The following is a 25,345-nucleotide window of genomic DNA, read 5'->3' as shown; positions in this document are numbered from 1 at the left end:
TGCGGTAGATGGCTGCAGCCAGTATGGACCTGCACACATGCTGATGCTTCGAGCTGTAGAAAACTCATTATTACCAGGTGGTACTGTACAACAAAGTCTCCCTGAGGAACTGCGACGCAGAGGGGAAGCATGGCAAATCTTAATCCCCTGGTGTGAGGCAGTTATTAAATCTCAGCCCTGGAAGCAATCAGCTTCTTTGCCAATCCTCAGTCTGCAAGACACATGCTCCCTCTAGTTGCCCACGTGGCTGGTATGATCACAAACTGGACACTTCCCTGCCAGGAAAGGGTGGAAAAGTTCAGAGAATGAGCCGCCCTGACCCACTGCCAGGCAGTTCTCAGCAGTGGGTTATTTGCTGATCAATTGGCTGGAGAAATGCTGGCAGAAGGGACAGAGAAATGAATTGCACGACATTCCTTGTCATACGTGCTCTCCATCTCCCCTAAAGTTTTTCGTCCTTCATCTTGTAAAACAGCACACAGACACGCAGGCACACACATCTGCAGTGCTGGTGTGAAGGTTCAGTTATAGAAACTCGATATGTAGGCAAAATAAGCAGAAATGCTTCTCATTCAACTTTTGCAAGGAATTAAAAGTATCGGTGCACCCCCAGCCTTTACCTCACAGACCTGGCAGATTCTGGAGGTTTGCAGACAGAAAGGGCAAGGGTGGCTGGATATAAAATGCAAGAGCATTTGAAAACACCTTCCACATGTTTTCGAGAAACTATCAGTCATTACAGTAGGTTCATTCCAACTACATGGGACTAATAAGTGGCTCAGGGTCAGGAACAGAGCAATACGATTGAGTCATCACTTCAGGCAGACAGGTATTAAATGAGATATGATTGCAAATTGCAAAGAAACGCAGATCCCCAGCTGTAATGCAGTGCAGGTTTTTGAACCGAAGCATACTTATTGCCTCTCAAACCTCATTAAAAAAATGCTATTCACTGAAGGAAGCTCTGGGGATTCAGGATTCATAGTTCTAGGGCACTGGTGGCCAACGAGTCCAGGCAAGTCCCTGTTCGACTGGTAGCGCGTTTAAACTTTTTTCTTGATTGAATATTTCATGGCATAAATCAAGAAATATTCAATCAATTTTTTAAAATTTTTTGGCCGACCATAAAGGTTCTTGGGCATTCTGATTCACTTTATCCAGGAGTTGCTGTTGGGAACTAAGTGACTGGGGAACAGTGCTAATGCATTCGATCTGGCAACCAAACCTACCCCTCAAGTTGTGAGAACCAACTGGGCATTTCTGGATTGAAAAATGGGGCCTTGCATCTGGAGCTAAATAAGTTACTTGAGGTCTCACTTCATTTCAGGTGTTAGCCTGCCTCAGTTGGTAATAAAGCTTCTGACTCACTCGCACGTCTGAGTCAGTAGGTTGTGGGTTCAAGCTCCTTGTCGAGACTTTGACCTCACATTCTAGGCTGTAATACAATACAGTGCTGCATTGTTGAAGGTGCTGTCCGGATGAGACATTAACCCGAGTTCTGGTGGACTTCCAACAATCCCGTGGCACTATTGCAAAAGAGAAGGAAGTTTCTCTCTCCCAGTGTCCTGGCCAACAATCCCAGATTAAATATGTCCTGGCTGTTTGTGGGACACTGCTGCGGGCAAATTGGCTGCCGAGTTTGCTGACAAAATACATAGTCACTGCACTTCACAGCAGATCCTCCCTACATGAAAAGCATTAAATCAAATGCAAAGATTATTATTATTTTGTTGTGGCTCCCAAAGAATTATTTAAACTTGCAGAATGATGGCCTCCATTACACTCTCCCCACCCCATCCCACCCCCCCCCCACTCCCACTGGAGAATGCTTGCTCTAGCGCTCTGTCTATAGTGATATTGACTGGCCTTTAGCCAACAGCCATAAAGCCATCACAGCTCCCGTAGTCTGAGAAAGCTTCACATCACATCTGTCATCTGCTCTGGCTGTCTCGGGTTTCGTTGATCTATCGGACAGCGCAGTTCTTATTAAAAAAAAGTAACCAGCACAACCCAGCAAATACAGCCACTTGCCAAAGGCAGCATTAAACACATCGACAACATCTGGCTGGTGGTTAATAGGGACAATGCTAGGAGTCCAAATGGACCAGAAACAACCCTTCGCCCCACCACCCCTCCCCATCAGCATTCCTTTGGGCTATGTCCTGCACACAGCTGGGCTAACACCACAAACTCCAGCAAAGATGCATCAGTTGTCAATAACAACGACGACAAAGTACATTTGTAAAGTGCATTTCAAGTCGGGAGGACATTCCAAGGCGCTGAAACCGTCCACAAATGCAGGCGTTTAAATAACGTGTAAAATGCAACACAACATTTTCAATTTAGTGCAACGCATCCCGAACTGCACGCTGGGACTGTCATCATCACCATCGACATTACTGGAGTCAAACTGGAAACCCTCACAAGTAGGACCCTGATCTCCTGCCCTGACTCCATCATGTGCAGCAATGCTGAGCAGGAGAACGTCACTATCACTGCTTTCTTGACGGCTTATAAAAGAAAAGTACTGGAATGTAGCTGTGACTAACTGTTAGCGACCTGTGCACTAAATCTTTACCCCTTGGAAAGGAAGTGAGTGAGAGGAAATCAGCATTCTTTTGGGCTATGTCCTGCACACGGTAGGGGTGACACCAAATATCCCAAGCTGTTCCGTGAAACATCCTCGAAACGCTGCTCTCAATGAGGATTTACCCAGCACCGCTGCTCTTTAATTTATGCAGTGCGCTGGATTTCCAACTAACGCTGTGCACACTTAACCCCCCAGCATGCTGCTCTTTCACTGAGGATAACCTTGCAGCTTATTTCATTACTGTATTTCACTCCTTCACCACCTCAATGCTGTCTAGTTGTGTGTGTAGTTGTCTAGGCACAGTCTGATCTCGAGACTGCTAACACCCACGCTATTGTCACAGGTACAGATCTTGTTTCCAGCCCTTCTTGCTGCTTATCTCAAGTGGCTCTCCGATGATCTAAAGTAAGTACATTTAATTCACACCCACTATACTGTGGTCCAAATTTCACAATGAATTGCTGTTTGCACCATTGTGATGTGGTCTCTGCTCTATCTTGTGACACCTCGACGCTCTTAATCCGGACGCTATTTGAGAGGCCCCTTCGACTGCCAGGTTACCCAATCAGAAGCTGTCACTTTGCATGGGCAGAGGTGGAGTGAGGTGATGTTGCTTACCAGTATATCTGTCTAACACCCTTTTATACATACATCCTGCTGCCCAAAGCCTGAAGTCAATGGTATGAAAGGTAAGAGCAGTTTCAGCTAAAGGAGACAGCGGCAGTCAGTAGCAGGAAGAATGCTGCCTACAATGTTACCTGTTCACAATCTGCTAAATCAAACTTATTCCGTGAAGCACTATAACTGGAATGTTAAAGGGTATGCGGAGCATGTGGAGGGTGAGATTACATTATGTGGCTCATGTCCAAAAAAGACCAGTGAAGCCTGGATAGGCCATTGGCCTGTTTCATTGCTGTAACATTCTATGACTACCACAGTACTTCACATTCATGGATGTTTGTGAGTCTTTGCTCGAGCAAAATGTCTGCTGAGTTCGACTATATTCTTCCTTGGAATCCAAAGAGCAATCATTGTTTTTAAATTCCACGAGGTTATACAGGAACACCAGGAGGCCATTCAGCACATCAAGTCCACACTGCCATTTTATTAAATCACAAGGCTGATCTTCCAATCCCACACCTTTCCTTCAGACCCTTAATTACCAAGTAACAATCTAATTCTGGCAGAGACGTTGCTGATGTTTGTCTGTGGACTTAAACTTGTCTTCAAGTTAGAGCTTTTGGAAAGTACAGGACAACCAAAGCAAATGACTCTATGAGGCTTGGCTAAAAGCAAAACCCAGTACCATTTATACATAAAATGGTTGTGAGAATGCAAAATGAACTGCCTGGAAAATAATAATAATCCTTGCATTTGATACAGCGCCTTATCACGTCTTTGAAACGTCTCAAAGTGCTTCACAGAATTTACTGTAAAGTGAACTGATTTTCTATGCGGGTCAGTGCACAGTATTGTGCCATTCACAAACCTAGTTGCAACCAAACTGTAGTGATCAGAACCATAATCAGTTCCAGACCACCATAGCAGATCAGCTTTCATGAAAGGAAACTGGAAAGGGGAAAAAAAAGGTCTATTTATTAAAACAAAATATTTTTCAAAGCGAAGATTTTTTTCTCTCAAAATAACTAAAGTTGATTTCTCACATTCAAGCCAAGTTTAATTCATGGCAATAGGACGCATGGCAACACACTCAGACTCCGTCATTTCTTGTTGGGATAATTTGGCTGAGGTCTGTTTTTGCATTCTATGAGGAAAGCTTTTAAAGAAAACTTCTAAAGAAGCCAAAGCTTGTGCAAAAGGTATTTTTGTCCAGTCACCAAACTCAAGCAAAGCTGCTGGATTCCAATTCCTTTCCCCATACCTTCAGGGTTCAATGCTTCACTGGGTGCTATGCCACTCAGATCGAAAATTCTAGAAATAAATAGCTTTATTTTCCTCCTCAAGATTATTCCACACCAAGCTTGTCCCCCATCTCTCCCATGCCAACATAGCACTCTTAGACCCAGTCATTCAAGGATCTTTTTGAAGTGCTGCTCTCGTTATGCAGGAACACCAGGAGGCCATTCAGCACATCAAGTCCACACTCCCATTTTATTAAATCACAAGGCTGATCTTTCAATCCCACACCTTTCCTTCAGACCCTTAATTACCAAGTAACAATCTACCTGCCTTTTAAACAACCCAGCAGATTTTTAAAAAAAATTTAGGAAGATTATTATTGTAAAAACAATATCAATTTGGAATGCTCTGGTTTAATGATACTGCATTTGCGCACGTGCATGTATGTGTGTGTGCGCGCGCTCATAGGAATAGAAAACGATGGGGAAAGAGAAAAGTGAAGTGCTGTACCTTCCATACAACATTTGAACAGCACCTTGGGAACACCCGGTATTGAGGGCAGCTCATCATTATTCAAATCTCTTTTTCGGTCTTTATCATTTGAATTTGACCAAAATCCCCAATCCCAAACTCACCAATGAAAGGTACCTTACTAATAAAGGCAACATAGACCCATTTACTAACTGCAATGAATAGTTTCTACTGTACTAACTATCTCTCTCCTCAAGACAATCACTGAGAGCTACTGAAGCTCCAAAACCTTGAGGGAGGGAGGAAAAACTGGGGAAGGAGGATTTTAGAAGGCAGAAAACAGGTACAGAATTGCTAAAGATTTTCACAAGTACTGTGTCTTAAAACGGTTTCATTCTGGTTCTAAGCCTTGATTGACACACATTGTGACCAACATTTTAACAACAAACATTGAGATGAAACTAGGGTGGCTGGTCTGCTCTACGTACAGCATATTGTAGACATCTTAAGCACTGCCTAGCTTTCCACTGGGTGGGAATAAGGTGTGAATAAGGTTATCACTGTGCAAAAAGTGTAAAGCATTTTGCAGTTTTGCTTCAAAAAGCCCCTGAGAAAATACATATGGAGTGATTGATTTCAGCTTCTGCCACACCCTTTGTGAGGAAGGCAGGAAGAGGAGTTTGAAGCAGACTGGGAATGGGGTTCACACAATCTGCCCCAATAACCTCACTGACTTGAATCTCTGGAACCTGGCTACGTGGGGATATGCTGTATGTTTTCCTAGTGCAGAGCTTTGTGACAGGGGGCAGGGAAGCAGGGATGATGTAGTCAGTTTGGTTAATGGAAGAGGTGGCCAACACAAGCTATTTAGACAAGGAGGGAAAGAACTGTATACAAAAGCATGCCACTGAGCACACACTACAGGAAGAGGCGCTTTTCATGACACTGGTACAGCAAAGACAGATGTCAGATGCTGAGGTCATTATTTTCCCTTTACACCCTCACTGGTTTAATCACATTCTGTTTCAAAAGCCTTCCCAGGGACAAGAGTTTACAGAGTGCCCCCCGGCTGACCTTATCTGCTGCAGTCTCCACGTAGCACGGGTCCTGAGGGGCAGCGAGGAGAGGAACAAAGCCCGAGAGGATCTTGTCCTCCTCCAGAACAAGCAGGGTGAGGTCCTCATCCAGGTCCTTGTACAGTGGCACCTCGGACTGGTTGACAGCTGTGAAAATGTTACAGAACTCTGCCAGCATGGCCCACACATCCACGGCGATTCTGAAGGGAGGAAATTCAAGAGAGAGAGAGAGAAAAAAAAACAAGAGCCAAAGGTTAGGTCATGAGGGAGGAGAACGGCATGCTCAGCAAAGTGCTTTAGGATGTAAAGACATTGTTGATAATGAAACGTTCATACAGAACTAGAAAAACAGATGATGTTTTTGATTAGTTCAGTGCAAGAATAGTTCTGGATTTCATTCTCGAATGACTTAACAATTAAGACACAGAGTACAGGTGATAGATACAAAGCATGCTTCAGAGCTTTAATGTTATGTCAGCCAGGACACTCGGGTTATGGTTAGGCACAGAACAGTTTGCATTTATCCCAACATTAGTCTGGCAAACAAGTATCCTTTTCAAGGTGAAGAAATTCCATCCCAGCATCTGCACTCTCTCTTTTTCTGTCATGCTTGTACCACAATTATTAATACTGTGATTACACTGCTGAATACAAGTTGCTATAGTAAGATGCTACAGCAATGAACACTCTTTCTTAACATCCGCCTAGCTCAGTTAGTTGAGCACCGGACCCGAGATTCTGGCTTTGATGAATCTCACTGCATCCCACTCGGCCCTTCACCCTGCTGAGGTCAATAAAAATGAGTACCGTGTTATAAAACAAAATATTCCTCCGGGGGACATAAGGCAGGATCTCCCTTGGGGTTTAAGAACTAGCTTTAAGGAGACACAGCTGGCAAAGCAACACAGGTCTGCAGTAATCCAAGGCATTAATGTTTAGTTGACTACCCCGTGTCTTCATCAATGAGACTTACAGGTGCAGACATACCCTCAACCATGCAAGCCAATCCTCTGATGGGCACAGTTACTCTTATACATTTTAGTGCTGAAATCTAATGGACTTGAGTGACCCAGTTTATGCTGGATCATTTATCCTTACAATAACCACGATGTTTCAAATGCAACACAACGAATATTAAGATGTTCCAGGGACTCAAGAGCTAAATAAAGGTGCTGTGTACAAGGTGAAGCAGATAGACCTCCACACTCTCCCCACAATAGGGAGCAATTCTAGGCCACTTCCACAGGATATGGAAAACATCCGGTGCCCCCAAAGAGACCAGGGGAAGTAGCTACAGCGACACGCTTCAGTTTGCTTAGTGACAGGATTTTGTTTAGAGGTTTGTGCTAAAGGATGCGCATTGTACCTTGTCCTCCTGCCAATCAAGAGAGTGAGGTGCCAGCCTGTGCCCAGGTCTCTGTCAATGCCACCCTGAAACCGACTGCTGGGATTGGCACGGACAGTTCGTCTTGGTAGCTACTGGTTTTAAATTCTTCTACCATCTGTCTCCCCAAATTCCTGGTGAAATACCCTTCATCCCCATAAAGCCTCCAGCAGCAGATATGTGAAAATAGCATCTCAGCCACAACAAGTCCTTGTACCATCTTGAAATTATTATCTTTTTAAGAAGAAAAATACTTTTACGGGGGGGGGGGGGGAGAGAGAGAAAGAGAGAGGGAGTGGGGGTGGAGGTATCCAAAAAACTGTCCAGTTTCAAGAAGGGAGTTTATTTTTATTTTTAATACTATGATGTAATGGGAAGCAGAGAAGCATTTGGTTGCCAGCTGCTTCGCAAAGCGTTTCGAGGGTTAAAAAGCACAAACACAGAACTTTTCATGACCCCTGCGTACAGAGAAAAAAAAAGAGAGAAAAGAAATGATGTATTGCACTGGTCGCAGATAGTTTATCCAAAGCTGGCCGGGCAGACAACAGACGGATGTGATATGGCTCTAGTCTCATATTCCAGCCTCTCTACTCGCTTGCCCATGAGACGCTCCAGGCTCTACTAGCCTCCTCCCTGTGCCCCTCTGTTGACTCTAGATCCTTACGAGCCAAAGCCATTACACGAGTTAAGTCACATACAACTCGTGGGAGGCTGCCAAGAATCACCATTCTGCAGCTACAAGGCGGAGGGGGTGGAAAAAAATGAAAGATGGGGGTGAGGGGGGGGGGGGAGAAGAACCTGACACTGACATGCAGCAGTCATGTGACATGGCAGCAGCCACACCGCTCTCGGTGTGACCCAGATCCTGTAAATACTCGGTTGATCCCGAGAGCACCACAATGATTCCCATTATGTAACCCCAGCCGTGGGCCGACTGCCAAGTGCAAAACAAAGAGGACTTTCTGGCTTGGCTTGCTTTCTATTTTCCTATTCCAGCTCCGGGCCAAGGCGGTGTCATACAGCTGTGCAGAAGCTTACCAAGGGCTGAGCTCCCTGCCTGCCGCCTCTGCACCTCCAGCCAGCGGCGCTCAGCACCGACAGCAACGCAACGCAAAGCAAAGCTCGCTTCCTGCTGACTGGCATCGCGCACAACATTGCACTTTCATGTGAAAGGACGTGGAGTCTCGGAGAGGACTCGGGGGATGGGGGCTGGGGGAGGTGAGCACATGTACCTGAGTGCCCACACAAGCATCTTCAACTGAGATCAGCCAGAACTCTATAACATCTCACCTGTGCTGAGAGCGAAGTTTACTGAGATTGACAGGCGCAAAATGCCAAGCTTTAGAGTCAGTGAACTGTGACAATGGCAACACGGGAATAAAAGTCTGATTGATGTACCATGAATACACCTGTAGTGCAGGAAACTCCTATGTGTGTAACAGTTCAACCGGGTGAAAAAAATATGGAAAGGTAGGTAGCCAAGGCACTGTCAGTAATGAAGTCACAGCAAGTCAAATCACAGAGTTAGGAGATCAGCAACTGAGAAACAGACTTCAGGATGGACTGGCCCAAGCCCAGCTAGTTAATAAACACCTTCACAAGTTGGGACAATAGAGATCCGGGCAAAACTTCGGCAGAATTCCCAGGGGAATATTTCTGAAATCTTACCATGTGTTTACGTGCCATTTCGCTGCAACCCTTGGCTGTGTCACAGCCAAGTCACTTGATGAAGAGAGTGTTGCAGATACAATGTGCACACAATCACAGCAGTGATTCCAATTTTAGTGAAAGTGCCACACAATAATGCGCATTAAGAGCGAGCTCTTTCAAAAACTTATAAGTCATCATCGAAAAACTCTCAAATAAACTAGGTTTGCGGGACTGCTGAGCACACAACAGTACAAGGCAACTAAAATTTTAGTAAACGGTAATTAACTAACTCAGTATACTTAAGATTAATGTTACTCTTTCATAATGTCAAGCTCAGTAAGTCCTCCCAGGCAGTTTCTTTAATGATTCGGCTACATTGAGAGTTTAAAGTAAATATACTCAAAAAACGAGACAGAAACATGATCCTAATCAAATTTCTTTGCAAAGGATTTCAGTAGAAGATCCAGAGGCTGATTCTTTATCTCAGAGGTTCTAAAGGTGTGATTTTCCCACAAAATTCTCTAACCACTAAGCTACAGAACTGTAGCTCAGTGGTTAGAGCGCTCGTCTTGCAAGCAAGAGACCTGGGTTCGATTCCTGGCAGGACGAAACCTTGAGCAAGTTTCCTTACTCCACACACTGACGATAATCCCTCAAGAAAAATAAATAAATAATATTGGTCACTTCAATCCACGACTGTTTGTGGGATGCTGCTATGCACAATTAGCTGCCGCATTTCGTCCACAAATATGTAGTCAATTCACTTTACAGTATATCCTGTGAAGGGCTTAGAGACGTCTAGAAAACGTGAAAAGCGCTATATCAAAATGCAAAGATTATATATTATTAAAATATACAGTCGCTCCATTTTACAGTATATCCTGGGAGGCGCTTTGAGACGTTCTCCCAAAGTAAAAGGTGCTATATCAAAGTAAAATAATAATAATCCTTGCATTTGATTATAGACGTGGGAACATGTTTCAAAACACTTCACAAGATTTACTGTAAAGGGCGGTGACTGCATTTTTGTAGGCAAATATCAGTGAATACTTTACAGTAAATCTTGTGAAGCACTCCGAGACACATTGATGTGAAAAGGCAATGTATCAAATGCAAGGATTATGGTGTGACATAATGTGTGGGCTCTATGAAGTAACAATACCTGTTCAATAAGGCGAGGATCCCCACTTCTATTGGCAAGAGGCCGAAATGTCTTATGTCAGACCTGACAACATCATGGCAAGCACAAGGTCTCCTGCTTTCTCTCCACATCCCAACATAGGTCAAGTGAATCAAGTCAAGTACCTTTGATACTAGAACCCAACAATCGATTGACTGAGCTACCAGTGTGTAAAACAAATGGGAAAGAAAACCAGTAGAGTGTGAGCAATGTAATAAGTGACGTACTCTTTAGGCAGGACAAGGGAGTTTGGTGGTGGGTTCCACTCATCCGGTTGGCCCAACATCCAATCAGACCACACCTTTACACTGGGGAGCAACTCCTTCAGGTCAATGTGGAAGGCGGACACTTTGATGTCATCTTCCTCATCTTCACTGGAACGAGCTGCAACAACAGAAATAAAGGGTTAAGTAGTTGAAATCACCGGTAATGCCACTGTTACATACAAGCACCCACTTTAGGGACCTTGTATGGGCATATTCAGAAGCACTCTATCAGTGGCGAGAGTGCAAATATCAGTTTTATTGGTCTAAACACCTCCATGATGGCAGTATAAACAACAGCTTGCATCTATACAGTGCCCTTTACGTAGGATAACACCTCAGAGCACTTTACAATGTTGGCCCAGGCTTCCAAGCAGAGAATAATAATAATCCTTGCATTTGATATAGCGCTTTTCACGTCTTCTAGACCTCTCAAAGCACTTTACAGAATATACTGTAAAGTGAATTGACTGTTTATTTGTGGGTGAAACGCGGCAGCCAATTGCACACGACAGTGTCCCACAAACAGTCGTAGATTGAAAATGACCAATTTATTATTGTTTTGCTTTTTGGAGGGATTATTATTAGGCTCTGTGTGGAGTAAGGAAACTTGCCCAAGGTTTCACCCTCTGCCTGGAATTGAACTCAGGTGTCTCACTTGCAAGGCGGGTGAGGGTGAGGATCTTCGAATTCAAGATCCTCACCCTCACCTACAAGGCCATTCACGGCCTTGCTCCCTCCTACCTCTCCGACCTACTATCCCCCTACCTACCTGCCCGTACCCTCCGTTCCACTGGCTCTGGTCTGCTCCACGTCCCCCGCCCCAACCGCCCTACTATCGGTGGCCGGGCCTTCAGCCTCTCAGTCCCGAGGCTCTGGAACTCTATCCCCCAGTGCCTTCGCCTTGCTTCCTCCCTCTCCTCCTTCAAGGCCGGTCTCAAAACCTTTCTCTTTGACCGAGCCTTCAGCTCCCCTCTCGACTCTCTTCCCCCTTCTCGCTCCCTCCCATCCCTCCCCTCACCCTGACCATTTCCCCCCTCCTCGCTCCCTCCCCTCCCCTCACCCTGACCATTTCCCCCCTGCTCGGGTCCTGACCCAACTGTACAGCGCCTTGGGACGTCCTCCCGACGTGAAAGGCGCTCAATAAATGGAATCTTGTTGTTGTTGTTGAGTGCTCTAACCATTGAGCTACAGGACTCCACCTAGGACTTCACCTGAAGAAGTGATCGTAGGGATGGCTAAAGAGATTTTAAGACGGGACTTGAGACAGTTAGAGAGGGAGCAAGACGAGGGTTAGAGAAAGGCAGTTCCAGATTTTAGGGTGTATAATCTGAAAGATCGGCTACTGATGGTTGCTCGATAGGGCATGGATGCGCAGCAAGCACAAGTTAGCCGAGCAGAAAGGACAAACAAAGAAATTGAGGAGGATAAGATCAGAGAGATAGCTGGACATAGAAGGATTTATAGGTGATGGGGCTGAAATTGACCTGTTGGCAGACAGGGAGCAAGTGGAGTCTGGCAAGGACTGGGGTGATGGACATGTGGAGCTTGGTGCGCGTGAAGATTTTGGCGTTATCTGTTAACTCTATCTCAGTAAAGTGCAAATGGGGTGAAAGGTAACCATGCACTCGCTGCCAGTGGTGGATACGCAATTGCTCGCCCGCAGAATCGGTACACAGAGTACAACATGCTTCGTCTCCTTGACAAGCTGAGATCTGAGTAAGGCAGATGAGCCAAACTAACATCATTTCCATTGCAGTCAATGGCTGCTGAGCTAAACTGTGCCAGTTCAGATTGGGAAGCAGATGTTGGGTGCTCAACGCAGCTGGAAAAAGCTGATAGTTTTGGCAACAATTAGAAGAAAAACCTAAAAGCATGAACCAAAAGACAGTCGTCACCAGCAATGTACAACCCAACCTCATTAATATCATGGAGTAGGAACAATAGGCCATGGCATTTCGTAACCACTACTTTTACAAGTAATGTTCATGCAAATGGTCTTTTATGAAGATCTTTCAGTGGACATGAAACCTCGCATCTTCAACCGTGAGAGGACAAGCACATGGCATGTACGTCAGGCTCAAACTCCACTTAAACAAGAGCGACAACAAGAGCAGAACATCACTGATCACACTGTCCATTTTCAGTCAAGGCAAACAAGGGAAATGGTCATGACAATATGCGCACACAATGTTTCAGCCAAACTCTTTAAAATCCCAATTTTATATTTGAACAATGATTTTTTTTAACAAGCAGTGACAAGCTGCTCTCCAAACAAAGGCGGACGGACATCAGCAAGGCACTCAGCTCTGAAGCCTTTCAGCTGGATCCCCTTCTAAAGTTGGATTTAACAGCAAACAGAGGAAGTTACCAAGGATACAGTATCACTTCCTGTGCATCACTACATAGTCCCCAGAGACAGATTTGACTTAGATGCAGGCAACAATATACTTGGAACATGTTTAATGAAAGCAAGTTCTGATGCTTTGAAAAAAAGACACGGTTGACAATGTAAATCACAGCAAGTTAAAAAAAAACACAGAAGACACTCTGGCTCCACAGCAGCATTTTCAGCCAGGTTTAATCGGTCCGGTTTCCTCGGGCTCCATTTGTCTCCTCTCCTTGGGGTGTTGACTATGATGGCAGGCGATTCAGGCAGTCTCTGCTGTGCCACACCCAACACCATTCTTCAGTCAGACAATTAATGTTGGCAGGTAAATTGATAAATCGACATTGGAGTAATTTTTCTTTTGGCGGGGGGGGGGGGGGCGTGATAAGAGAAGAATAACAATCCTGTCCTAGCCTGATATTGTATCGAGATACACACACTTACAAGTAGAGTTAATGGATAGTGAACACAGGTGAATGTTCCACCAGTAAAGCAGATATCATTGCAAAGGCAGCGTTAAGTTATCATCCAGCCTCATTTTCCTGCCTCTAAGCTTTTGAGCATTCACCCAAAAGCTCCTCACCTTCCTTCCTCTCTCCCTGCCTTCAAAACATTTTGCTGTCACTACACCTCACAGTATATCCTGTGAAGGACTTTTGAGATGTCCTCCAGACATAAAAGGCGCTATATCAAATGTAAGCATTACAAAACATCTCTTTGATCATGCTTCTGGTCTCCATCCCTAATTCTACTTTATTTCTTGCTGTTTAGAACTCAACATCAAGGCTGTTAAGCACTTCAATGCACTGATCCTTAGTTATTATTATTGTTAAATTAAAGTCAGGAGCGCTCGATAAACAAATATACATCACAAACCTAAATAGCCACCACTGGCGTAAAGGCGACATTCAGATATAATACAAAATTACATTTGTACAGGGTCTTTCACGTCAGGACATCCCAAGGTGCTGGAATGTATTTTACTTTTTACATTACAGGAGCTGGATCTGTTAAACACTGAAAAAAAAATAGCCAACTGGAATAGGTGTCTTTAAGAGTCTAAATGGGCAGAGTTTAGAGTAACCTACTAAACTGACTCATGCATGACCTGCTGAGCCCAGACTCTTTTACAGACCGCAGAATATCTATAGAAAACAAAAGCACAAAAAAAGCAAAGGGTTATCACATCCATAAAGAGAAATATTGAGTTCAAACTCCCATTGTTTTCCAATAGGAGGGAGAGTGACCCTCGACCCTCAGCTGAGATAGAATGGAAACACTGAAGTTTGTGAAAAAAACAAAATGCGTCAATCACTTTTCCTATTAACTGTTTGAGAACCACGGTGAATGTGGGCATTTCTGAAAAGCTAGGGTGAATTATAACTGCCCAGTCATTTAAAGATATCCTTTTAACAATGCTTTAGTAACACTAATTACTGTAAAGCACAGAACAGACTTGTCCAACTAGAACCACATACCCGAAGGGCAAAGGGTCTCCAGGCTAAGGGCATATCTACACCTCTAGGTCTGTCTTGTATTACAGTGGACTTTTTTGGCTAAGCCACATGCGTCTACTTGGAGCTGGTTCTATTTCAACCACACGTTAACCCGCCTCCATTCCCCTCTCCATTCGTCCAGTGGCATCAGTCCACTTTTGTTGAACGTTACTTCATGTAACTCGTTTCTTCCCAAAAAGTAACAGTGAACAAATAGCACAAGAAACAAAGGTGCTATTTTTCTCTCAAAGAGATGGTAATCAGTTCACCTACTTTCAAAGTGCGAAAGGCTGCATAAACCTGTCAGCATTCGAGACCACAGCATTCTGGTGACCTACCACACTGTGGTCTATTAGAAATAAACTGGGGAGAGCGTTGTTGTAGGAATCCAGATCGGATTCCCAATTCGCTCGAGTTGTCAATTTCAACTGAATCTCCGCTAGGAGTCCATTCACCTTCCAATGGGGAAAGTACAGTAAGTCACCAGTTGGTTGCTGTGTGCCTCCTAATAGCTAGTGAGAGACCATCATTACTAGATATAAAGGGAACAGCCCCCACCCTCACACCAATGTGAATGAGGTGCACATCCCCACACCTCATCTATTTTTAGGAGGAGGCAGAGGTTCGTTCCCCGCAGTCTCCAACACACTCTTGTCAGAGTGAGCTCAAGAGAGGCTCTGGTCTGGCTGTGGGGAGGAAAACACATGTAAACTGCTGGGTGGAGAACATCCACAGCATTCTCCTGGGTCTTTGCAGCCTGAATTGAGAATCTTTTAACCTTTTGCAGACTGAAGTGTAGCATATCACTTACATAAAGAGAAAGAACTGATCCACTAGAATAGATAGTTCGCTGAAATGTTGAAGACCAACTTGGATACACAAGCTCAGATAATCAAATGGTTTTCAAGAGTACCCCAAATAGTACCCTATCTATATGTGTGCACTGACTTACACACTAACACAAACACACACAGGGCAGTGTGCAGCTTTGGGGTTTGTTATCTCTAGGAATGTAAAAGGATTGTGTGGTGCTGGGAGTTTGTGATGATCTTCCCAGTTTGCAGATTGACTGTGAGTAGAGGGGGCTGGCCTAGTCCTCTTTTTCACGCTGGTATATACTGGTGGAACTTGCTGTCCACAGCTGTACATTGTACAGAATGTAGTGTACTTTATGTCTTTACAGATGGCATTGTAATCACATATGCTCATTACGCACGTTGTGTGTGTTTTGTTGTTTGCCCTTCAACTTGATTCCCTCTGCGCCTGCTACTCTCTCACGTGCCCCATTTCCTGTGTTTGCTTTCCTGCTCCTCTCCATCGTGCCCACTCTCCTGCATGTGGGTGTTCCTCTCTGTAATGCAGTGTGCAGCCAGATTTTCCCCTACGTGCAATTTGTGCTGATTACAATTTGAATAGCTACGGTTTAAACTGAGTACAATGCGAAGGTTGCTGTAATTTAGTGAAACATATTGTACTAAATTCATTCCTAAAATTAGCTCGGTGTATGCGAGATGCAACAGATGAGTTATCTTGTCTGACTATAATCGATTAGCCTAACACCATGAACAACAGTGTGATATCCTCTAATAAATTTGTCAGATCTACAATACAATCACGTCATTTTTTGCACTTATGCCAAATTTATAATAATAATAATCCAGGGAAAGAAGGCGCAGTTAGTGTTGTTAAAATGCCAACGCTTTATTTTTCATCTAACAAATTTAGATGAAGGAAAAGCGTCTGGTGGCAGACTGCGATGAGAGAGTAGTAACTTCTGGTGGAGCCCCACAAAGGCTCCTGGGTTCACATCCAACTTAATGAAAGTATGATTAACACTGAATCATGGCCACATCTGCCCTGTGAACTTGCACCTACCAGGATCTGAGCTAAAGCCCTTAGAGCAAAAGAGAGAATAAAAAAAACTTTCCCCCCACCAATTGAAGCTGGATTTAAACCCAGCTCCCAGAGGTGAAAGGACACCATGCTGACTGACCACGTTGTCTAGTTCCCCTGAAGTGGCCCACGTCTGAGGGGAAGATTAAAACAAGCAGCCGTCCCTGCAGTCGGGTTTGAGCGAACTCGCTAGGCTATAAATCATACGCTTCATTATTTACATTTTATTGCAGTAGTATGCAGAGAGGTCGCCGGTCGGTTGTGTTGCAAATTACGACAGTGACTGAAAATTGCCGAGCAGATGGTTTGGTGAAGGGATGCTGTGGCTCTGTGACCGAGAGCCTGCTGAACACCATTTGGGACAAGTCAGAAACATAAACAAATTGTCAGAGAGTTAAAGCAGCGAGATGCTTCACTGCGGCTTCAGAAAGGCATGGGAACAAATACACAGAGCTGCGTTTGAGTGAAGCAGTGCCGGCTTTCAGATGCCGCGGCCCTTTAGGCTTTAGGAACAATAACTGATGCACATGACTGCTACTTCTCCAAACTGAGGCCAAGTGGCACTGCTGAGTAATGAAATTATAGCAATTAGCTGCAGGACCATACTGCATGCATAGTAACACAGAACCTCGAGCAAGTCCAAGCAAGCCAGACATCCAACATCAAAGTTACACTGTTTCCTTAAGAATCTCTCATGGTTTCATTTTCATGAGGAGATGGGGCAGAGGGTGAGGGAAAGCGACACAGAGAGAAAAAGAGAGAGAGAAAGCATCCTGCTATCATGTGTCTCACACTTCCTGGCAATTATGCATCATCATTGGGGTGGCAGGCATGCAGACAGACAAAACGTTCCCAGATCCAGACTCTTCTGCCATCCCAGCTGGAAGGCGATGACACAGAGCAGATCAGCCGTCCTCCTACTCAAGAATGTAACCAGCGATGCGTACATGATGCGAGGTATGCATACATTCTGGTGATTCAGCTCCAGACCACAGAGGAATTAAAAAAAAACATCGATACACCGCTCGCACATTATTTCTCAGCCTCCCAGCGCCTTGGGACGTCTTCCGATGTGAAAGGCACTATTACATAACGTAATTTGTTTCTGTCTCTGCTCGACAGTTTTATTCAATTACTTCAATAAATGTTTAACTATCTACAGATCAGAATCACAAATCTATGAGCGTTTTTTACCCCAATCCAGATTTAGGACGAACACCATCTATATTCAGGAATAACCATCAGGGCTGAAGCCGGCACACAGCACTGGCTGGAACACGCTTGCCAGTGTATTTAACATTTACTCACTGACACCTTCAACACGAGACCCATAACCCGTTCCTCAGCACTAAATCTCTGGTTGATGGAAGCAGCATCCATCTCGGTTTGTTCAAGTATTCTGTTTATTGCTGGTCAGAGGTGCTCAGTTACCCTCCAAAACCAACATTGTTCCTGTAAATTAGTGTGGAACACCAATCCTCGTTCTGCCTTGAGAGTACCTCTCATTCAGCACCATTTCTGCAAAAGACCCCAGCTTCTTTCAACCCCATACCCAGTGTTGACTCAGGCCACCTCATCAAAGTTAATGCTTTTTGGTCTGATTTACTCAATGCTTTCCACTGAATGCTAATGCATGCTTTGTGCTTGTTAAGCTGCCAACCAGAAACCATCTGGCTCATGAGTAAATGACTATTTAACTGGCAGTGATTTTAGCAGAACAAACAGCGATGGCTCAGTGGCCAAGTTGGGAAGTGTATAGTGGCGCTGTGCTCCTGAACCAGGAAGGTTCCAGGCTTGACTCCTGGTCAGGACTGAATTAGCTGATCTCTCCTATGGGTACTATAATTGGCTTTCACGTTTCTCAGCCAGCGAAGGCTGAAAGATATAAGGCACCATTCTTATTCCTTAAGCGCTCCGAGGCACTACCCTGTGTGAAGGGCGCTGTAAGAATACAAGTTGTTCCTAATCACTGTCCAGTAATAAGTGCATGTGGACGGATGTCTGGTGAGATCAGCAGCAGGTTCTGCTGTAATGTTCCCTACAGTTGAACTGCTCAAGCATAAGGAATGGCTTTCTGAGCGAGTAACCACAGTGCTGATGGCACCAGGACCATTGTAAGTCACCAGCTTCAGGTATTGACTGGAGAAAGCTGGGTTGGGTGAAGCGAGTCTAAGTGATGTGAAATCTAGGCACTGGCTGTATCAGGGCCGGATACTACACCAGAATCACAGGCAATAATTTGAAATTCCCAGAACAGATATTATTCAAAATGCACTTTAACTACATCCTGTGCACATCCCTTGTGCAGAAAGGGAAGATCACACTACTGCAGCTGTCTGCAGTACCACATATTCTCACTCACTCGCTTACAACTGGCAAATGAAGACACAGTAAAGGGCCACAATAGCATCACAACAACTAGGCTTTACACTGGAAGATATGGCATCAACATATGGCCTTTCCAGGTTTGAGACCGTATTTATCTGAATCCATCCTGGACCATTGGAGGATTTCTGATCTTTACAATCATCAATATTTGAATGATTTGCATAAGGGCATCAAGAGCAGAAGCTCCATATTATATTATCTCCATAGTATAAAAAGGCAGAAGGGGGGGAAGAATTCAACCAGCTTCAAAAGATTTTTTTTTAAGTTAACTAGGCCAATATAATAATAATAATAATAATAATAATCCTTGCATTTGATATAGTGCTTTTTCACGTCTTCTAGACGTCTCAAAGCGCTTCACAGACGAGACTGTAAAGAGAATTGACTGTATATTTTGTGGGCGAAACTTGGCATCCAATTGCGCACAGCAGCGTCCGCACAAACAGTCACGGAATGAAGTGACCAATTTATTATTTTTTTTTTCTTGAGGGATTATTATCAGGCATGTGGAGTAAGGAAACTTGCCCAAGTTTTAGGACGTGCAAAATGATTAGGATGGTTGTAGGGTTCCTATATAAAAGGAGTGCAGTGAACAGTTACTTACTCTCAGCTAATCTCAGAAAGAATATTATTGTTATTGAGAGGGTACGGAGGCAAGGTGAGCAAACTTTTCCAAGTTTTGCAAATTTAAATGACATGAGAAGATTAAGAAAGTTCAGCTTCGAAAAAACAAAGAGGTGCTTTAATTAATGTTTTCAAGATTCCGAGGGGGTTGCCGAAGCTGATTAGGCAAGTCGTTCATTATGATGAAGGGATCCAATGCATGAATTATAAACTAGAGAGTCAGAATGGCGGTCGGGCACAACCCATTGTATATTTGTTTCGCACACTATATATATATATAGAGGAATTGATCAGCAAGGAGTACTATTGAAATGGAATAATGTAAATGGAATCCAAAGGGAATTTAGATGCCTTTGTGGAAAGAGAAGGAAATTGAGGAACGTGATGAAAAGGCATGTAAGTGAAGTTGATCCATTAAGAAAGACTTTTTGGGCGTAAAGATCTTTTTCTGTTCTTATGTTCTCAACTGATGAGGAGAGCTCCACGTGAAACAAGCTTCGGCAATGCTAACTCAGCTCCTCAAGTGTCCACTCACAATGCAAATCCGAAAACAATTGGACAACTCACTTCAAGGGACCGTAAGCAAGGCTGGTACAGGAAACTGAATACCCGCACTCCAGCAGTGGGCCTCTTCAGTGTTACAGGTTAAGACAGATTTGGCACAGAGGGAGTTTTACCCGACATCGAACCAGTAATATACCTCATCTGGCACTGCTCGACAAACTCTGGCTGCCAAGAATGAAAAACTGTTAAAAAGCATTTAATTCCCTATCACTGACATCTCACCTCAATCAGCACAGAAATTATTTGTTAGCAGAGTTGTAAAAGCATGCAGTATTTACAGTTTTGCAAACTGCACATGGTATAGATGTTGTTTCTCTCATCACCCCCCCTCCCCACACACGACACAAATACTAAAAAATAATAATCCTTGCATTTGATATAGTGCCTTATCACATCTTCGAGACGTCGCAAAGGTCTTAACAGAATACACTGTGTTAAACTAGAGCGTATCATTTCATTCTTGTATGGGGGCCAGGGGTGGGGGAGAGAATGAATAAATATAAAAAGTTAAATAGACGCCTTGGATGGATCCCCGATATCTAGTCTGAACAAAATCCGGAACAGCCAAATCCTGTCCTCTCAGGGAGGCAATGGAGGAACCTGCAGGATAACCTGCAAAGCAACATCTTTATCAAATTGGAGTGAGGGTGCAAGCAACAACATGAAACCATCAACATGGTTGGGGTTATGAATGGTAAGGTGCTGGATGTAATAGTTTCCACCTGTTACGCTAAACAGAGCAACTCCCAAACTTTCATCCGCAGTGAACGATTGAATTATCCGCACTCAGGAATTCAACGACTCACTACATTGCATTTGCTGCTTCCTAATTGCTTCAATTAACCCCTATTAATTGCTTCATCGATCCTCTTTCTTCTGCAACAAATGGGATAATTCTGTGCTTTTTACAGACAGTTCAGGAAGAACATTTCTCAGTGGGGCTTCACAGAGGTTCAGACAAAGCCCCAGCAGAATAAACGGCTTGCTTGTTTTCCAGAGCATTTTTTTTTCAATCATAAAATGTGGCATCTCTCACATCATTATACTGCAAAAGTCTAGCACAAACACACAAGTTTATAACATTTTTTGAGCTCTTCAAAAAAAGCTGTCATGAAAATGTTTTGAGGCGCATTCTTACAGATCTGGGTTCTAGACAAGTCTAAACCTGGACGACTGGGTGCTTTTAAAGCTAAAAATATTTTGCCATCTGTGTATCATCAATTGCAACGGTAATAGTGAATACTGCTATGAACTGCTTCCTTGCATTGAGCACAACATAAAGTCACCCTCATTTCCTGTGGTGTACAAATCATCTACGAATATTTGCAAGTAACTCGACCAGTCTGTTAGTAAGCAAATTAATTTTAATTCTGGTAAACCAGTGAGGAAACCTCCAGAGTGAATCTCCTTCAGACTAAGCCCATTAAGCAGCCTCCAGCTTGTCACTACATTTTGGTAAGATTTCTTCCTTGATTATTCCAGCTAGCCTTGTCCTGAACTATCCTGGCAAGAAACGAGACAAGGTCAAAAGTAAGCTTAAACTGCACTTCCTTCTTGTACAGTTCCAGGGTTGCAGGCAATGAATGAACTGAACCATATCCAGGGCAACCCTCGGTTATGAAGAGAGATTGATTGAGGCAAGGATAAAAATCATGTGGGGTTTTGTGAGAGTAAATAGAGGGATTGCTTTTCTGAGGGTAATAATCCCTTAAAAAACATATGGTCACTCAATCCACGACCGTTTGTGGGGATGCTGCTGTGCGCAATTGGCTGCCGTGTTTTACCCACAAAATATACAGTCAATTCACTTTACAGTATATTCTGTGAAACTCTTCTGAGATGTCTCGAAGACATGATACGGCGCTATTTCAAATGCAAGGATTATTATTATTATGTTATTTCTCCTGGTTGGGAAGTCAGTGACTGGGGGACATAGATGCAAGAAGTCCACTGTAACTTTAAAGAGGAAAGCTGACAGACTGTATGAAAGAGAGGGACTTGCAGGGGATTTGGGGATAAGGTGGGGCTGTGGGATTGAAGCGATATCCTAGCTCTGTGAGCCGGTGCAAGCTTGATGAGCCAAATGGCCCTCTTCTGCGCTATAGAAGTCTATGTTTTCTATGTTGTAACGGGGCGTCTCAAATCCAAAAAATGAGATACTGTCATAATGAGTTACCAGTGCATCAGGTCACCACCGTGTGCAATTGCAGGAATCATTGTTGACATAAGCGCTGAAAGACGCTACTTGGGTGAACGGCACGGTATAAATGCACGTTGTTGTCAGGCACTGCACGCTGTGAATACACACTATGTATACACACACGATAGATACATCTATCATTTTCTTTATGAAGTGACATCAGCAGTGACCTGACAACTTGGAAGTCAGTCTTTTTTATATATGTGTGTGTGTGGGAAGGTGACAAGCCAGTGCCACAAGCCACAGGAGATCCGCACTGTAAGCAAGCCCTCAGCCAACTGGGGTGCATTCCAAGGGTGTTTATCAGTATATTAACAGCAGCAGTGAGTAGGCCATTAAGGGGCGGCAGGGGTGGGAAGAAGAGTAGCTATTACATTCTTTGCCCGACAGCGCCTGGCCGGACGGACTGAATTTCTTTTCGGCATTCCGATTTTTAAAACTCGCTGTTCCAGCAAAAACAATCAGAAGCTCAAAGTCCAGAAAAACTCTGTCTTGAAACTGTACAAGAATGGCTTACCTTTCCTTCCTGGGACTGCAGTGGCAATCTTCAAAGGTGAGAACATCACAATATCCACTGCCCTAGGTGTCTAAATTCAACAACTGTGTTTAGTATGGTTTTCATTTTATTTGGGCTATGGCGCATATATTATAGCAGTGTACAGATGGTTGCAGTGAATAACAGCTGTAATTAAATTGAGAGTTCAGATGACACAATGCACCACAAGCGCAGTTCTCGTAGTTTATGTACGTCATCTCAATCCAAAGATTGAATTACCGCCTTATTACTCATTCCTAACCATCCATAATTCTGTGCATGATGGTTTTTAAATAGTTTTGAAAACAAGAAATGCAATCAAACTAACAGCACTCCATTTCAGCCCTAGTATTAAAGGTAACAGTTAGCACTGGAGGTATCTATCCTCTTGAGCCCTTTTCGACATGCTGCATCAATTATATCTTTTCAGGGCCGGTGTTGGGCATTGATCAGAGTAAACCTAAAGCCATAAACCACAGCCTACAGCAAGAACAATACAACAGTTGGCACAAACACCACCGCGGTTCTTCGAGGGTTAAAGGGGCAGCACTGTGCAAAGCAGACACTTTCTGGAACCAATTCAGGAGTATTCAAAACCCGACAGTAAATCATGAAGGAAGAGAGTTCAAATTCATTCAGCGAATGGAATTGTTTTCCTGAAAGCAGTCTATCTCCAGAGGAAAGTGATCCTTTCAGATACAAAAGCTTTAACATTTTCAAATCAAGGCATCTGAAAAATATTTGCTCCTCAGAAGCAATCAATCATTCAAGGGGACGGGCTTCAGAAGAACCACAATGACCCAACCCAATCACCCTAACCCATCTCCATGCACTGCCACTGATTTAAGGCACGTCTGTAAACGCACCAATGCAATAAAACATCACTCACACTGCAAACACAACCATTCAGAGGGAACAATGACAGCAACTTTGAGAGGGAGCAAGGGACTGATTACATTCCATTGTCCAAGTCAAGTTCGACAAACAGTAGGCACGTGCCATGTGCTTTGCAGAAAGCTTTTTACAAAGTTTTGCTATCAATAAAATGCTGTAATTTCCTGTAGATGCAGACGGATTAAATTGCTCCCTTGAACTGTCAAAATATCAGCAGAGATTAAACCGGATCAAAGGTTTGGAAATGGCTGATCCGTAGGCTATTACCTTAGATCCTGGACTCCATGTTGAATATGTTATACCAGCACCATAACAAGCTGATAAACAAACATATAATTCCCTAAATAAATTGTTCATTCACTTCATGACTGTTTGTGGGACATTGTTATGCGCAAATTGGTTGCTGCGTTCGGCCACACACACATACAAATTAAAAAAAAGTCACTGCACTTTACAGTATCTCCTGTGAAGCGCTTTGGGTTGTCCTCTAGACATGAAGGTGCTAAACCAAATGTAAGAATTATTATATTCATGACTCAATTGAAAAGAGGTGATGAATAAAAAATAAGTGCATGAAACAAACTTCCGTTTAATATAAGAATGTTGTGTAGGTAAACGCAGCAGCCAATCTATACGAGCAACATTCCACAACCAACCAACCAAGGCTCGGTAACTGCCTATAGGAGATGCAGAAAGTGCAGCCAGGTGACCCAGCCTGTCATTTCATCCTTTATCTCACTAACATGTTGTATGAACTCACGTTGCAAATCTGCATCCTCCCATTCACGACACCAACTGGACAAACCTGATTGCTTCAGCTCTCTGCTCTGACTTTTGAACCAAGAACACTGCAGCTGAGTGTGAAAGTACTTGTGGAAATTGAGGGTCAGTGTAAAAGGTATGATTACAGCATTCCAACATATCATTTTGTGTAACGACAGTAGACATTTGTTTGGAAATACCCCATAAAAGCCCAGAACAGAACTCCCAACTCAGCGAGGTCAGAGGAATATATCCGTCGAAAAAGGGCATTTATGTGGCATGTTTACAGTACCTCGAAGGAACTGTGCCAACACTAATACGGAACTGTGCCAACACTAAGTGGGGGAAACATGCATCCAGATTTACAGCACAGCACTGGTACATACAGTTACCTTTCGCAGCTTCTCTCAACTGTTGAATGCAGCGATCCACAAGAAGCCCGAACATGGCCAGACCCAGGGCTGTGGCGTTCTCCTGGATCACCGAGCGGCAGTTCTCGGAGCTAGAATCTATCAGACGGAGAGGGAACAAAGAAAAACGAGTAGCATTAGTTAGATTTACAGTCAGTCAGAAACCTCTGCTTGCCATAAGTCTACCGTGCATTGCTCTTCAACAAAGGGTTAATTATAACCATCATCAGGATGGCTTTCTAAACTGTTGTACATAATTCCTGTACCTCACCACAACCCCAGACATCTGTAAAGTTTTACAAGTAAATTACCAGTTAGGTAATATTTATAGCTCAAGATTCAAGCAGAATGAAGACTGGGCAAAAGCCAACAATTGTAATATTATACACATCAGTTCGGAGCTGGTTTAGAGAGTTTGCACTGAGCTCGCAGAACACTATACTGGCCATGCAGGTAGCTTGTTCCTGTTACCATTGCTGTTGAAAGTGTAGGAAGGGCAATGTATGCAGAACGGTCAATCCTATTTAGTTGTCATAGAAACAGGCATAGGCCATTCAGCCCCTCGAGCCTGTTCTGCCATTCTATAAATCATGGCTGATCTGTACCTCAACGCCAATTACCTGCACTTGCCCCATATCCCTTGATATCCTGACCTATCCTTGTCCCTATTAGTACTGTGGTATGTGGGGTCTGGTTGCTGGATTAAGTTCCTGTTC

The 25,345-nt window shown here is 43.8% G+C and overlaps 1 protein-coding gene across 1 annotated transcript in view; it reads right to left on the bottom strand.

Annotated features, from left to right (window-relative positions):
- The window catches only part of smg6 (SMG6 nonsense mediated mRNA decay factor), a 146,669-nt gene that overhangs the window by 60,601 nt on the left and 60,723 nt on the right, over nt 1–25,345 (bottom strand). The window contains exons 11-13 of the mRNA XM_042338403.1: nt 24,612–24,728; nt 10,439–10,595; nt 5,996–6,197 (exon numbers count right to left, since the gene is read on the bottom strand). Of these exons, the coding sequence (XP_042194337.1) occupies nt 5,996–6,197; nt 10,439–10,595; nt 24,612–24,728 (476 nt within the window). The remainder of the gene's footprint in view (nt 1–5,995; nt 6,198–10,438; nt 10,596–24,611; nt 24,729–25,345) is intronic.

Source organism: Callorhinchus milii, unplaced genomic scaffold (assembly GCF_018977255.1).
Source record: "Callorhinchus milii isolate IMCB2004 unplaced genomic scaffold, IMCB_Cmil_1.0 Scaffold10, whole genome shotgun sequence".
Taxonomy (NCBI): Eukaryota; Metazoa; Chordata; class Chondrichthyes; order Chimaeriformes; family Callorhinchidae; genus Callorhinchus; species Callorhinchus milii.
This window is presented reverse-complemented; position numbering and strand designations above follow the sequence as displayed.